Raw genomic sequence first — 17,020 nt, 5'->3', positions numbered from 1 at the left:
AGCACAGTTAGTCAACAGGAATAGGAGAAAATGGATGTGTAAGAGGTAATAAAGGAGAAGGGCAGTGTGACCTGCATGCAACACTGCTGTAAGTAGTTATTGACATTTACTCCATGCAATGACATTCAAACATAAAGGAGGGGGGTAGAATCCAGAAAGTTATATGTAGTGGAAAAGCTCAATATGCAAATATGAATAAGTAACCAGAGTCAGTTTAGTGAATTAAATAAAGAGGAAATTTCACAGAGAACAAAACACTCTATCTGTCCCTGATGCTGGTATCAAATTCAAAGTCAAAAATGAAAAAAAAAAAAAAAAAAAGTTAAAAATGTTGTTTGAAGTTCTAATGAAAAGGAAAATATATTTATAATCTACTTAATTCAAATATTTAAAAGGACACTTCTACATTATGGACAAAAGCATATATAGAAAAGAGTAATTGTGAAAATTATTTCCCAAATTAAGTGATTTCACAAAACTGAAATCCAGGAAACAAAATTCAGAAAGAACATTAAAAAAAAAAAAAAAAAAAAAAAACCAGGTAATTTTACATCAATGTTTCCAATTAACAATGGAGAATCATTGTTCCTTCTATAATCAAAGTTCACAGGACCTCAAAATGAAATCTGACAGGCACAGATAATGTGATAAGATTGTAAGCCCCTCCAAGAAACAGTTTAGTAAGTATATCAAGATACCCTTTTATCACACAGTGCTATAGAATAGGCCTACAAAACTATGAGATGGAAACATGCAGTTCCTGGTTAGAAACAGAGTCCTCCAGTAGAAAGACACATCTGTCACAGAACACCAAGGTTTTGTAACACAGCAAGAAGGGCAGTACATATTTAAGATCATTATAAACAAAAAAAAAAATCACCCCAATTATGTCTATGGATAAATTTTTAAATACAGTATTTTTCTAACTCAACTAAAACATGACTCCTCATCTTTTTTTCCTTCAGGAAACAGAAATTAGCTAAAAGGATTTTTCAGAACAAGCCTGAATGCTTTTTTACAATAAAATCGTATTTTCTTCAACAGATATAGAACTTGTTCACCAAATCTACCCCATAATATTCATGACCCTCTATGAAAATTTAGGAAATTAAGTTAGGTTTATGTTCTCCCTGATATATGCAAGATTTCCCAAATATTATTCAGTTTTGTTTTTGTTGTTGTTAATAAATGGTTAAATGGATTTAATAACATAAATTGTTTCTCAAAAGGTGATACTCTGAATATCAGATAATTCTACATTACTGATATACCAAATCATTCACTGAAATAATGGTGTCATTTAGAAGATATCAATGAGAGAATAAAGAACTGAACATGAAGTAGGTTTAGATTAAAATGGTTAGAAATTATCTACCTGGTAATAGTCTGTTATTCTGCCCAATTGTTCAAACCTTGGGAGCATTTCCATATTTTATTAACATCACTTTCTAAAGGAGGACTGTTTTATATTCATTTAAGAGCATTAATAACAATAAAAGCATGCAGAAACAAAAAGTGAAATACAGAATGCACTTTAAATTCAGGCTGGGGAATCCATTAGCTCCAAGACAGATCAGTTCTATATTCAGTTCCATGCCACTGCTGCTGACATACACTGAGGCTCATTAAGTTTTCAGGATCACCATTTTACTCCATTTCAGTAAAGGAGGTCTCAGCACAAATACATAACAGAAGGACACATAGCTCCAAATTTTTCATTTTCCTTAAAATTCAATACTCTCAGATTCAGTATTGTCTCTTTTAAAGGCTGTGTCAAAGGAACTACATAGTGCCTAATAAATTAAATAGATTTAAATATGTGCCCATTAAAATTAGAAAACTCAATAAAGATTTAGTATCGTAATATAGTATGCAAAACCCACCCCCCAGACTCTCATTCCGTATTAATATAAAAGGGGTAAGCATGTATTAAGTGAGTTCTTTTATAGTTGAAGTCTGGTTTCCTTGCCAATAGGACTTGGTGGTAACATCAAGGCCATAAAACATAGCTGCTTACTGGAGCTGTGTTTTCAATAAGAATTGAAGAAACTCTTTTTAATGGCTTATAAAAATAAAGACTAAAATTTGATATTTTAGAAGCCTCACTGTTCATACTTTAGGTGTGTGCCCACATGCACACACACACACAAAGTACTACTCTATCATAATCCCAGGTAAAAGGAAAAGAAAAAATAGATAAAGAAAAAAAATTCCTTCAATCTTAGAAATTAATCAAGTTATTTGGAACTGAAGTAAAAGTATGCCCAACAATGAAGAGCAAAGCACCTTGCAAGTTAGTTAAGCCAAAATAACAGTGAAAAACAATTATATAGCAAAGACTGAAAATAATCACCAACCACTGTTGACCCACCACCATGAAGGAAGAACTGGTTGCACAGAAAGCTGACCAAAACCTTGAGATCACCACAGAAACTCATTAGATTTCAGGTACTTAACAAACTAAGAGCAAGAGAAAAAGAGAAAATTCCTATGAATTATCAAAGTTCATTTCATAGACACACAACTTGAACAGATGCAACCAAATGACCACTCAACCAAACAATTGCCCAGGAGCCCTCCAAGCCAAATGTATTTATTTGGGAAATGATGAATCCTACTGATTACACTCCAATAAGTCACAAAGTATTCATATTTGTGTACTAACTATGAATGTAAAAAAAAAAAAAGACCCTGGAAATCTAAACAAATAAAGTATCTTCTCTGTCATCAGATTATCTCTCCATCCCCCAAAATGGAATATTTTAATGCTTTGGTTTATTTTAGGTTATAATCATGATTCCCTTTGGCTTATCTTCAGTCTTTAATGAAAAAACACATCCAAAATCACTAGCATTATGTTGTGTGGAACAGATGAACATATTTCCTTATTGATACGAAAAAAGGTTCTACTGACTAGCATTTAAAGTCCTTTTCAACAGAGAACCACCCACCACTTCCAATCATGCTAACTAAAATAAGGAGAGATGTCTGATGTTCTCCAATTAAATAACTGCATTCCCTTCTTCATACATATCCCTTATTTTCCCAATCCCAATATGACTGCTCAGTAATATGTTTCTGTTCAGCTTACAAATATGAATAATTTGCTTTCAATCATATTTAAAATATTCTAAGATTATGGCTGGGAATTTAGAATACCATTAAGCAAGCAACATTTTATTCCGGTTTAAAGAGTTAACAAACCATTTCCTGTCATGCTGGTCTATTCCAGGATTCCTTGGAAGATTCTCTCTCTCTGCCAGCACAGGACCAGAGGGAACAGAAGGAATCACAGGCAGAGTAGATTTCACATCCCAAGCCTGTGGGTTATAAAATTATAAAAATCATCCATTTTGCCTGACAAAAGATTTCATCACCAATAAACAGAACATTAAAATGGAATACTACCTAGGAACATAGTGCAAACAAATGCTTGAATGTTATGTACTACCTCATAGATAAATAATAATCTAACTAAATATTAGTATCTTATTCATTATATAGGATTTACAAGAATGGAAAATGTTCTATGGAGCACCTGTTCTATTTACAACATCTCATAATAGCAGAGGGTTTCATTATCCACTTTACGGATTAAAAAAAAAGAAAATGCACAAAAGTTTCCCAAAGTTATACCACTTAAAAATTCAATTAATAATACCACTATCTATCATAACTGACTAATGTTCTAGTGTTTAGAAGCTTAACATGATCTCACCTGTTGGGAGCCATTACTCTGGGTTGAAACATTATTGTGAACACTGTAATAAATAAAAATATATATTAAAAAACTATATATAAAATTCAAGGGCTTCACACTGTAAAATTATACATACAGTAATGAAAGTAGCTTTATTTTTAAAGTAATTGTTTTGCTGCAAATAAAGAAAATTACTGTTGGGGGGCACCTGGGTGGCTCAGGGGGTTAAAGCCTCTGCCTTCAGCTCAGGTCATGATCTCAGGGTCCTGGGATCGAGCCCCGCATAGAGCTCCCTGCTCAGTGGGGAGCCTGCTTCCTCTTCTCTCTCTCTGCCTGTCTCTCTGCCTACTTGTGATCTCTGTCAAATAAATAAATAAAATCTTTAAAAAAAAAAAAAAAAAGAAAAGAAAATTACTGTTGGAACCTAAAACTAAGAATGCCAAAAAACATTTGCTTTTATAGACAAATACTTGTTTTTCTATAATCTGCTCATTTGAGATTTCCATATACCTATATTTTAATTGTGCTTAAAATATGTAGTTCACTACTAATCTTGTTTATTCATTGGACAGTATCTGTCAAGGATGGCAAAATGGAGAGAAGCACGCATGATACCTTAAATTCAAGGCATTAAGCACAAATATCCACATAAACTTATCTGTGTCACTTCTTTTGTATATTACTACCCTCTCAAGATATTCTAATGTCAGCAATAGCTCAACATTTTATAACTCAAAAGGCCTTAGTATAAACTTGATTTCTAATTTTAACTGTATACTTTCAACTCAAAATGATTTATAAATATGTGTTTAAATTTTTAGTTTAGGCTGTATTCATTTCCCTCCTCCACCGCCTTCCCACAAAAAAGCACTTAAACTCAGTCAAAAACAAAATAAATTTAAAAAAACCTCATAAAAGCTAAAAAAGAGAACAAATATTCAATGAAGTAACTCAAAGATTACATATGATCACAACAAAATGATGGGAAAAAAGAGTTAGTGGACTTCAGACCTTCTAACATAAGCGTACATGCATCCTGAGGTAAAAAATTCAACTAAGATAACTGAAATATGTTCAAAGTTTTACACACACACACACACACACACACACACACTCCTGAAAAGTGAGAAAATAATTTACTAATTTAATGCGAGCACTACGTTCCAGGAAAAAGAGATAGGGAATTAAATGTATTCAATCCTTTATTTTTAAATTATTGTCTTTCAGGGATAAGGAAAGAACACTTAAGGCACCCCAAGGAGATTAAAAGGAAACCACTGCCAGTACCTAGCTGGCACAGATCTCTTCATAGAAGTATTTAAGAATATCATACCCAGGGACGCCTGAGTGGCTCAGTCAGTTAAGCACCTGCCTTCGACTCAGGTCATGATCCCAGGGTGCTGGGATCGAGTCCTACATCTGGCTCCTTGCCCAGCAGGGAGCCTGCTTCTTCCTCTGCCTGCGGCTTCCCCTGCCTGGGCTCTCTCTCTGACAAATAATAAGTACCTCTTTAAAACAAATAAGCAAAAAATATTATACACAGCCAAGATGTCATTCTAGTAAAAGGAAATGGGCAGGGGTGCCTGGGTGGCTCAGTTGGTTAGGTATCTGCCTTCAGCTCAGGTCATGATCTCAGGGTCCTGGGATCAAAACCCAGGGAGCCTGCTTCTCCCTCTCCCTTTGTCTCCCCCTGCTTGTGCCTGCTCTCTCTCTCACGCACATAAATAAAATCTTTAAAAAAAAATAAAAAGGAAAGGAAATGGGCAAAACTTCTCAAACGAAACTCTGAATACAGCATCTAGGAGCCTTTCTTACAGGGGTGGGAACAAAATAAAAACAATCTGAGGAAAGACAACCAATCAAGAAAGAACTCAAGAATGAAGAGGCTGGGGCGCCTGGGTGCCTCAGTTGGTTAAGCGTCTGCCTTCAACTCAGGTCATGATCCCAGCGTCCCGGGATCAAGCCCCACCATCAGGCTTCCTGCTCAATGGGAGTCTGTTTCCCTCTGATGCTCCCCACTGAATTTTTCAACTACCCAACCCCCCGCTCATGATCTTTCTCTCAAATAAATAAATAAAATCTTAAAAAAAAAGAATGAAGAGGCCTTGCTAAAGGCTAGGTGATGAGAAGTGAACCCATTTTATATCTTGTTTTTTATTACCTATATCTCTATTACAAATTGAGTCACCAGAACTTGCAGTAGCCTGGGTTCAAATCCAAGCAGTGCCACTATCACTAGTTCTACTCTCTAAACCTCAGGTTCTTTATTTGCATGAAACTGTTAGGAGGATTAAATGCGTGTTAACATTAGCAAAACACAAAGAACAATGATAATAAAATTGACCAAAAAAAACAAACAAACGTAAAAAGAATACTGGTTAGTATATAACTGTTGTCAACACAATTGCAAAGAATATACCTGTCAGGCACGATTTCTTTTGGCTAATGTTGCTGCTCCCAGAACACATTATGCTGGTTTAAGTAACCCATGATCCCAGATATTATGAAATCTCATCCAATCTGCTGGATGAGGCCCTTGGTTACCCTTTGAAGCTCTTCCTTTAACTGAGAATAACTCTAGCAAGCGATAAATAAAATAATGAATAATGAATAATTATAATTATATGAATAATGAGTAATGATTATTCATTAATAATAATAAATGCATAATAACATGAAAAGTGCTTATAATATATGATTTTAATGAGATCATAGCCCCGTTTTCAAATAATTTGAAATGTAGGAAGCATTACTTTCTCATAATTACACACATTCTTCACTTCCACTAACACACAAGTAGGAATGAATACTTCTCATTACTGATCTAATTCAAGCTTCCCCTTTCAAAGGACTATCTGTAATAACTGACCCCTTTGATCTTATACTCTCTGTATTCATCACTTCCTCCTCCATTCCTTTTTCTCCTCTCTTTTCTATCTTCAAGATTCCAGCAGCTAAGCCTGTAAAAAAAGTACTAATCACTGAAATGTGATCTATTCTTTACAATGTCACCTCTTCTTAGGATATTTTTTATTACTCAAGACCCATGGGGAATAGTTAGGAGATAAAATAATATAAGGAAAACCACTGACATCAGCCAATTTAAAAACCTGTTACTCAAATAGGCACAGTACAAGGTCAAGAAGCTTTTTAGGTCAAATAGCTGTGCTTTTTCAAACAGTACTGCTTTCCATGGTTCATTGGAGCAAAACTGTTCATGCAAACAGAACTACAAGGGCAAGAATGAAAGGGCATTCATGCCAGTCCAAACTCAGGTTCTCTCAAGCAGTGTTATAAAGAGTATTAAATAACCTTCAGGAGAGCTGGGTCCCCCTCTACATTTCATATCTAAAAGTTTATTGTAAAAAATAAGAACTAAGTATCATTGCTTACATATCCCATTTCTGTTGTGTTTTCCAGAGGCAAAGCATTTTTCAAGTGAAGATAATAAAACTTCGTTATTAAAATTAAATTAATCTTAATTCTAAGAAAGAGACTATATAGTCATACTTAAGTTTTGGGTCAGAAATGTGTACCTCAAAAAAAAAAGTTTTTAAATTTTTTTAAAGATTCTTTTTTAAAGATTATTTGAGACAGAGAGACACAGAGAGAGAGAGGATACATGTGTGCCTGAGTGGTGGGGAGGGGCAGAGGGATAAGCAAACTCCCCACTGAGCAAGGAGCCCCAAACTGGGGGTGAGGACCCGGAGATCATGACCTGAGCCAAAGACAAGACACTTAACTGACTGAGCCACCCAGGCACCCCTCAAAAAATTTTTAAAGGACAAATCCTTGCAAATAAAAACCTGAATTTTTCAACTACATATTATTGCTTGAATAATATGTTTACATTTATGTTTACATTTCTGGTAAATTCACCAGGTTATCTTCCTTATTTTAAGCTCTAATATTCTGTCCAGTCTCCTTTTCAGGTAAGCAAGACATACTCCATTAAACAAAAAACAAACAAAATAGTTTTAAAAGTACAAAATACCTCTAACATTTTCCCATCATTTTTCTTAAAAGCATAGCCTAAAAGTAACTACAATGAAAGTAAAAGTGTACAATTCAGGAAAGATAGAAAACTTTACCTAATTAAAAATTCACAATAGAGAGCATAGCTCACTTCCTCCATACACTATTCATTGATTTATTTATTTATTCATTTATTTATTTTTATTTTTTTTTTAAAGATTTTATTTATTTATTGGACAGCCAGATCACAAGTAGGGAGAGAGGCAGGCAGAGAGAGAGGGCGAAACAGGTTCTCCTCCGAGCAGAGAGTCTGATGCGGGGCTCGATTCCAGGACCCTGGGATCATGACCTGAGCCAAAGGCAGAGGCTTAACCCACTGAGCCACCCAGGCGCCCCTCATTGATTTATTTTTAACAGCCTACTGACAGCTAAAGAAACTTCAGGAGAAGTGCTTTTGTGATGAATCACTAATCACAGCCCAACTTTACTGGTCTTCCAAGTTGGAGGAAAAATGCATCTCAAGGAGACGCTAACCATACTCAGTACCTCAAATCAAACGATTTCTCTTTTTGAAGACGCTCTAGTTATACATCCACTATATAAGAGTAGACCAATTCAAGAGTTAACTAGATTTGTTAAGTATGTCCTGAATCTGATACTTTGATGGACATTCCAGGAAACTGACACATACCAATAGTTAAGCATTATATGAAACTATACATTGTAATATGTACTATTAAAATTAATTGAGTCACCAGAAGTAGAACTTCTGGAATGGTGGTTTGAGGACTCTCTACCCAGTGAAACAAACATTTATCTAATGAAAATTATTTTTATTTTATTATTTTTTTAAGATTTTATTTATTTATTTGAGAGAGAGACAGTGAGAGAGAGCACAAGAAGTAAGAAGGTCGGAGGGAGAAGCAGACTCCCCATGGAGCAAGGAGCCCGATGTGGGACTCGATCCCAGGACCCTGGGATCATGACCCGAGCTGAAGGCAGTCGCTTAACCAACTAAGCCACCCAGGCGCCCTGAAAATTATTTTTAAAAACAATCATGAAAAAGCACACATTAGTGAATAAACATTTATTCAAGAAAATCTACTAAATCTCATAGCTGAGTCTGGCATTTGAGCCACAATTTGCTCTCATTCCCCATTCCCCCAAGTTCAATGTGGTGAAAGCTTTACTCCACATGAGTGTGGCCAAAAAGATGGAACTCTCTCTAGGCAATCCACTTAAATCAGCTATTTTAAATACATGCAGGAAATTAAAAAAATCTAAAGAAATAAGTATAGGAACACGGTCTCCACTAAAGGAAAATATCATTAAACAGAAAATTTATAAATAAGACTCAAATAGAAATTCTCGACTTGAAATGTACAATAACAGAAATATAAAATTCACTGAAAGGACACAACAGGAGATTTGAGCAGGTGGAAGAATCAATGACTTGAAGACAGGTCACCTGAGATTATCTAGTCTTGAGTAACAGAAAGAAAAAGAGTGAAGAAAAATGAACAGAGACTCAGATACCTGTGAGACACCATCACATGTAACAACAGGCATGTAATGGGAGTCCAAGAAGGAGAGGTAAGAAAGGAAAAGAAAGATCATTTCAAGAAATAATGGCTAAGAACTTCCCAAATTTGGTAAAAGTAATAAACCATGGAGAAGCAACCAGAATAAAAATGGACTGCCAATCAAACAAAATAGACTTCAAAACAAAAAAAAATTACTAGAGAAAAAGAGTGACATTTCATCATAATAAAAGAATCAAACAATTATAAATATATTTGCACTTAACAAAAAGCCCCAAAATACATGAAACAAAAACTGAAAGAATAAAGAGAGAAACAAACAACTCAATGACAATAATTGGAGACTTTAAAACCTTGCTCTTAATAATGGATTACTCAGCAAAAGGTTAATAATGAAATAAAAGTCCTGAGCAGTATAAAACCAACCAGATCTAACAGACATTTATAGAACATTACACTCAACACAGAATATACATTCTTCTCAAGTGCATACAATTTTCTGAGATACATCTTATGTTAAGCCATAAAAAAAGTTTCAATTAAAATGTATAAGGATCAACATCATACAAAGTATGTTTTCTAACCATGTGGAATAAAAGTACAAAAAATAAGAAGAAAATTTAAGATAGTCACAAATATGTGGAAATCAAGGAACACATTCCCAAGTAACCAAAGAGTGAAGGAAGAAATCAAAAGAGAAACTAGAAAATAATCTGGGATAAATAAAAATAAAAACACAACATACCAAATTTATGGAATGTTATTAAAGCAGTCCCTGGAGGAAAATCTATAGCAACAAATGTTTAGTATGAAAAAAGAATCAGGGGCGCCTGGGTGGCTCAGTGGGTTAAAGCCTCTGCCTTCGGCTCAGGTCATGATCCCAGGGTCCTGGGATTGAGCCCCAGGCTCAATCGGGCTCTCTGCTCAGCGGGGAGCCTGCTTCCTCCTCTCTCTGACTGCCTCTCTGCCTACCTGTAATCTCTGTCTGTCAAATAAATAAATAAAATCTTAAAAAAAATTTTTTTTTTTTTAATAAAAAAAAGAAAAAAGAATCAGGTGCATCTGGGTGGCTCAGGTGGTTAAGTATCTGCTTTTGGCTCAGGTCATGATCTCAGGATCCTGAGATGGAACCCCACATCGGGCTCCCTGCTCAGTAGTAGAGTCTGCTTCTCCCTCTCCCTCTGCCTCCTCCCCTCTGCTCAGGCTGTCTTTCTCTCTCTCTCTCTCTCTCAAATAAATAAATAAATAAATAAATAAATAAAATCTTTAAAAGAAAAAAAAAAAGAATAAGGGCACCTGGATGATCAGTCAGGTAAATGTCCAACTCTTGATTTCGGCTTAAGTCATGATGTCAGGGTAGTGAGAGCAAGCCCTGCATCGGGCTGCAAGCTCAGTGCAGAGTCTGCTTGTCCCTGACCCTGCCCACCCCCCAACAATAACATGCTCTCTCTCTCTCTCAAATAAATAATTTAGAAAAAAATAAAAAATAAAAATAAAAATCTCAAGTAAATAACCTACTTTCCCATGTTAAGACACCAGAAAAAGAAAAGCAAATTAAACCTAAAGTAAGTATAAGAAATGAAATAATGTATCAGTGGGTATAGAATACAACTCTTGATCTTGGGGTCATGGGTTCAAACCCCACATTGGGCATGGACCCTACTTAAAATATTAAAATTTTTAAAAAATTTTTAAAAAAGAAATAATATATCAGAATAGAAATTAATAAACTTGAAAAATAGATAAGAATCAAAAGTTGGCTCTTTGAAAAGGCCCAGAAAATGGGCAAACCTTTACCTCAACTGACCAAGGGGGGAGAAACCCCTCAAATCACTAAAATTAGAAATGAACAAGGGGACATCACTACCTACCTTATAGAAATAAAAAGGAAAAGGAAATAAACATGAACAATTGCATGCCACCAATCAGATAACTTAGATGAAATGGACAAATTCCAGAAAGACAGAAATTCCCAAACTGAGTCAAAATGAAAAATAAATCTGAATGGATCTGTAACAAGAGACTGAAGTAGGAATTTTTAAAACTTCATACAAAGAGAAAATCCAGGCAAGATGGCCTTTATAATAGTGAATTCTATCATATATTTAAAGAAGAATGTCAATTCTTTTATAAATTCTTCCCCCCAAAACAAGAAGGGAACACTTTCAACTCATTCTGTGAAGCCAGAATTATCCTGATACCAAATCAGGTGAAGAATTACAGGAAAACTACAGACCAGTATCTTTTATAAATATACACTATACAAATCCACAACAAAATGCTAGCGAACCAAATCCAGCAACATATGATATAAAGAATTATATACGATGACCAAGTGGGGATTATCCCAGGAATAAAATTAATTGCTTATCTGCAAATAAACCTTTGTTCTTTGAGCTTCTGTGTACAAGAACCCTAAATAATCTTCAGTGACAGGTCAATAACAAAAGTATGTCATTCTCATTATAAATAGCACCCCCACCCCTGCCTTTATTTCTTTAAACTGCTTTATTTTTCTTAGTGTCAATTTTATCTGGAATTATGTTTATTTTTTTCCCTGCTATATATTCCCAATGCTCAGGGAAACTTAACACGTTGACAAGTCTTCAACAAATATTTGTTTAATTAAGGACAGCAACTACATAAATGCTAAATTCTAAATTCTGTTCCTAAATTGAACTCACCTGAGTTCTTCAGGTTTTGCTGTACTTCCTGACAGAGGGAAAAAAAAAAGAAAATGTCCCATTAGTTTCCACTTACATGACAAACTGCTTCACTATTCATAAAAGTGTATCTAGGCAGTTTTTAAGCCATATTTCCCACTTACAGATTTAAAAATCATCACTTCACAAAATGTTCTAGGGATTCACATCATTAAAAATCAATAATGACAATTACTTCCATTTTAAAAATAAGGCAAAAAAATACCATTTTCTTTTAAAACAGAACCACCTGCAAGCCTCCTAGAGTGAGATAAGTGACAATAAAACACCATCAGTGGTGGGGCACCTGGGTGGCTCAGTGGGTTAAGCCTCTGCCATCAGCTCAGGTCATGATCCCAGGGTCCTGGGATCGAGCCCCACATTGGGCTCTCTGCCCCGCAGGGAGCCTGCCTCCACCTCTCTCTCTCTCTCTCTGCCTGCCTCTCTGCCTACTTGTGATCTCTGTCAAATAAATAAATAAAATCTTAAAAAAAAAACACTGTCAGTGGAAAATAAGGGTTAACTCACGGTCTCAAATCTTCACGAACTAAAATGGTTTCATTAAAAGGCATGTATTATTTAATTTGTACGCCAAACAAAAATTATGAATATAAATGAGTTTTATTATGCCAAACATCAGGCCATGGCAGATGTTTCTGGACAACTGGGATGACCTGAATCAGACATACTTAAAATTCCATCTGTAGTTTAATACAAACTCAGACAAAACTGAACACAAGTTTTAGTTTCTCAAGTGAATCATATTTTTTATTACATAATTAAAGCAACTTAAATATATACTGATGTTTAAATTTAAACTCTATTTTTAAAGAACCCTAATATTATAATGGTATATGAAATAATTTTTACTTAAAATTTATTCAACATATATAAGTGGGTTTTTTTTTAAGTTCTAAGGGTATTTGAGAGACTACTATTAATGAAATCTGGAAGTCAAAAAGAGAATGGAAAGTGTTACTCCACAAAACTAATGTTAATATGAACAAAACTGAATGCAAACTCAAAATAGTATCTGAATTGGGATTCACATAAAGTTTAATCTCAGCAACAATACAGGCAATTTTTTCTTCCATTTTGTTTTGTTCTTTTTTTTAAAAAAAATATTTTATTTATTTATTTACTTGAGAGAGAGAGAGAGTGGAATCACAAGGAGGGGGTAGGGGTTGACAGAGAAGCAGGAAGCCTGATTTAAGACTCAATCCAAGGACCCTGAGATCACGACCCGAGCCAAAGGCATATACTTGAATGACTGAGCCACCCAGGCGCCCTCCTTCTATTTTCTTACACTGATTCTGTCATAATCAAAGTTAATAAATAAGAGTACTTCAGTTGACTGAAGTAACTTCCTTTCAAGTAAACATTACCAGCACATGATGGACTGTTAAGGAAGAACAGTCTTTTGAAACAAGGTTGCATCTTACCCTTCATTTGTAGAGTTCTTCTAGAGTATCGTTTGCTGGGTCTTCTTTCAAAGGATGCTGATCTTCTTGGTTTATTGGTTTTTGTGGTCTGATATTCAGTTTTCCCACTAAAATAAATGAGGCATATTAAGAGGAATAAGACAATGTAAGGCCTACAGTAATCAGATACTCATGAGAGAAAGTCTACATTAAGTTTTTTCTTAAAAGAACCATCCTGAGCTTCATCCTGAAGGAACTACTACTAATAGCCTTGATGTCTCTCTTTACTACATCATTTTTCTTCCTTTAGGCTTTTGTGAAATACGCAACATGCAAATTATACTGTTTTTCCATAAGCATGCATGTGCCTAGGAATGTACTGAATAACTTTGGAATATCTGTGTTTTTATGCAACTCCTTTCCTCTCCCCATTCACTCACCTCATGCACAGTTTGCAATTAACTCAAGATTTTATTTTTTTCTAATTGTGATACACTTTTCAGAGTAATTTTCCAGAAATATTTAAAACTATTTTCCCACTCTCTTTGATTTTCACTTAAATTCTGTTAAGAAAATGCCTCCTCACTTGTAATATAGGTAGAATAGAAACTCTTACTTCATGAAACTCACACAATCAACTTGCCACAATATTGATTATTATCCATTCATTTTTTAAATCACAGTGACTCTCAGGGCATGCTTAAAACTAAATCAATAATCTACTATCAGGTAAACCAAAACATTTTTAACTTATGGCCAACACATAAGGAATCTATAAAAATAACATAACTTCAGGTTTATAAAAAACCAGAAATGTTACCCAGATTAATTTTCCTCTCAGTGCACACTAAATACCCTTTTTCTATATGGCATTCAGCTATTGCATGGAGACTCCTTAAAACTCTTATTATACGAATTGAAATTGGGGGTTAATTAATATATAAAGTACATGTCAAGAGAGATATAAAATCCATGATACCAGTACAATGCTTTCCTGTCTATTTCGGAAATTGCAACCAATAACAATACCACTTTGTCTTTTATTTTGGCCTGTAGAAAACATGGCGAACCACTTTATTTCTCTATACCTTGGTTTCTGCATCTGTAAAATGAGAGGTTAGCCTACACTTTTTGGCTTTATGAAAGAATGCAAGATATAGCAAGCAGCTATTGACATTCACCTGTATCTAAATCGTGATCCTAGTCGAATAAATCCCGATCGATGAGAACTCTTTTGGACCGGGCCTCGGAGACGAAAGAACGCATGATGTTCCACAGCACATTTCCATAAATGCTTGCATGCTTTTGGATGATCCAATCTAAAGACAAACGTATGCTCCTGCTCTTTGCCCTGAAAAAGAAGAGGATTTAAAGAGAGGTAATTACTAGCTCCAACAGTTCTGCTCCTTGTTACTCAGCTACAAATACAACCACAGCAATACCAAGAATCAAATAATAAGCAACTAGTTTCCTCCCTGAAACTCACTCTATAGCTACCTACATTAAAAGGCAGAGTTGAAATCAAGCGGTCCATTTTCACAGCCAATATAAAATTATTCTTAAAAGAGTCCTTTCTACTTATGTGATCTCATTTCTCAGAGAAACAAAAACTGAGGCTTTATTTGCCACACTTTGGGATAATATATAATTATAATATAAAGGATCATACAAGATCTGGCAATATGTATCAATAAACTTAAAAATGTGCGTGTTACTCATCACAGTAACCGTACTCGCAGGAATCTAATGATAATAATTAACATTCACAGGTACTTTTCTAAGGATTTCATATGGATTAATTCAATGAGCAGATACTATAATTAGCTCTGTTTTACAGATAAGGAAACTGAAGTTCAAGAAATAAAGCCCAAGGTCACAAAGAAGAAACCAGAATTTGAACCTATTTGTGCTCCAGAGCCTATCTGTAACAACTAAGCTTTACCACCTCTCTAAGGAAAAAGGTTTTAACACTAAAATTTATATTCAAAAGATTTTCTTCACAATCTCATTTATAATAGTAAAACTTGGCATAAAACCTGAAATGTCCAAAATGAGAGAAATTAACAAGTAAATAATAACATCTTTTAAAACTATACAAAAAGATAAATGAATAAATGATGACTGTAGTATTATTTATTCATACTACAGAATACTATATATATACCTTAAAATGAATGGACTGATCTACATGGCTACACCTGTTTAGGTAAAATAAGGAAACTGCAAAAAAGAAAAAAATATATATATGATTTATGCAAATTTTAAAACAATTCCACCATGTGTTATGATGTTTTTATATTTGGAAAAAGAAAGTATGAGAATGATACCCTCCAAGAATGATGGCCAGCTACAGAGAAGAAAGGGGACAAATCAGAGGGTTAGACCTCAGCTGTATTGAATACACTATTACTAATTTACCTTTCTAAGAGAGAATTCTAAAGCAGCAATGACAAAAACGTTAATCTAGATGAGTGACATGGATATTACATATAAGATTTTTTGCATTTTCCAGTATACTTTCAGTATTTTATAAATTAAACTATTTTGTTACTTTAAAACATTACATAAACTCTATATGTAGTTTTTTCATGACTCCAATATAGGCAAAGATTCTTAAATTTTAACACTCAGAATGTACTGACCAGAAAGGAAGAAAATTTATGAATTCTATTACTTTAAAATTAAAAATGCTCTATCCAAAACATACTATTTTTTAAAAAAGATTTTATTTATTTATTTGACAGAGAGAGAAAGAGATCACAAGTAGGCAGAGAGGCAGGCGGGCTGAGGGGGGTAGGGAAGCAGGCTCCCAGCTGGGCACAGAGCCCAATGGGGGGCTCGATCCAAGGACCCTGAGATCATGACCTGAGCCAAAGGCAGAGGCTTAACCCACCGAGCCACCCAGGTGCCCCCAAAACATAATATTAAGGGAGTCAAAGGAAGCCAAGGAGAAGATACTTACAACACATATTATCTGCAAAGAACTAATGTTCAGAATACATAAAGAACTTCAATGAGGAAAAAAGCACATGACCCAACAAAAAAATAAGCAAAAGACTTGAATAGGCACTTCATAAAAGAGAATACCCAAATATTCAATAAATATATAAATAAGTGCTAAACAGTCATCAGGGGAATGCACATGAAAACCACCCACATGAATTGCTAAAATGAAAAAAGAGAATACCAAACATTAGCCCAAAAAAAAAGAACAAAGGGAACTCTCTCATACTGCAGGTGAAAATGTATATGTATAATATGAATATGTATAATAATAATATGTATATGTATAAACACTTTTGAAGTTTGATAGTATCCACAAAAGCTAAACATGTGCTTATCCTAGCCTTTAGAGCAAAACTCCTAAGGGCTGTAAACTAACAACTCAAATGTCCATCAACATCAGAATGGATAAAAAAGCATGGCCTATAAGGAAAATGGAATACTATCTAACAGTAAAAGAATGAGCCAATTACAGCAACCTGCTACAAGAAGGGTGTGGCTCACAAATGCAATGTTTAAATACAGAAGTCAGACAAAAAGGGAACAGTCAGTCCAGTTTCACTTAGATAAAGTTCAAAACATAAACAAAAACAAATGTATGGTGTTAAAGTCAGGAGAATGGTTGTTACCCTTGGAGGCCTGTACCTGGTGGGAGGCACAAAAGAAAGCATATCCCTA

At 34.6% G+C, this 17,020-nt stretch overlaps 1 protein-coding gene across 7 annotated transcripts in view; it reads right to left on the bottom strand.

The window, feature by feature from the left end:
- Positions 1-17,020, bottom strand: part of EPB41L5 (erythrocyte membrane protein band 4.1 like 5) — a 133,367-nt gene that overhangs the window by 62,178 nt on the left and 54,169 nt on the right. For all 7 annotated transcript variants that reach the window (XM_032840902.1, XM_032840898.1, XM_032840900.1 and 4 more), the window contains exons 12-16: positions 14,521-14,690; positions 13,361-13,467; positions 11,901-11,928; positions 3,719-3,761; positions 3,205-3,320 (exon numbers count right to left, since the gene is read on the bottom strand). In XM_032840902.1, coding sequence (XP_032696793.1) covers positions 3,205-3,320; positions 3,719-3,761; positions 11,901-11,928; positions 13,361-13,467; positions 14,521-14,690 — 464 coding nt within the window. The remainder of the gene's footprint in view (positions 1-3,204; positions 3,321-3,718; positions 3,762-11,900; positions 11,929-13,360; positions 13,468-14,520; positions 14,691-17,020) is intronic.

Source organism: Lontra canadensis, unplaced genomic scaffold, assembly GCF_010015895.1.
Source record: "Lontra canadensis isolate GAN:19392208 unplaced genomic scaffold, GSC_riverotter_1.0 scaffold117, whole genome shotgun sequence".
NCBI lineage: Eukaryota > Metazoa > Chordata > Mammalia > Carnivora > Mustelidae > Lontra > Lontra canadensis.
The sequence above is the reverse complement of the archived record's forward strand: the minus strand, read 5'-3'. Positions and strand labels throughout refer to the sequence as shown.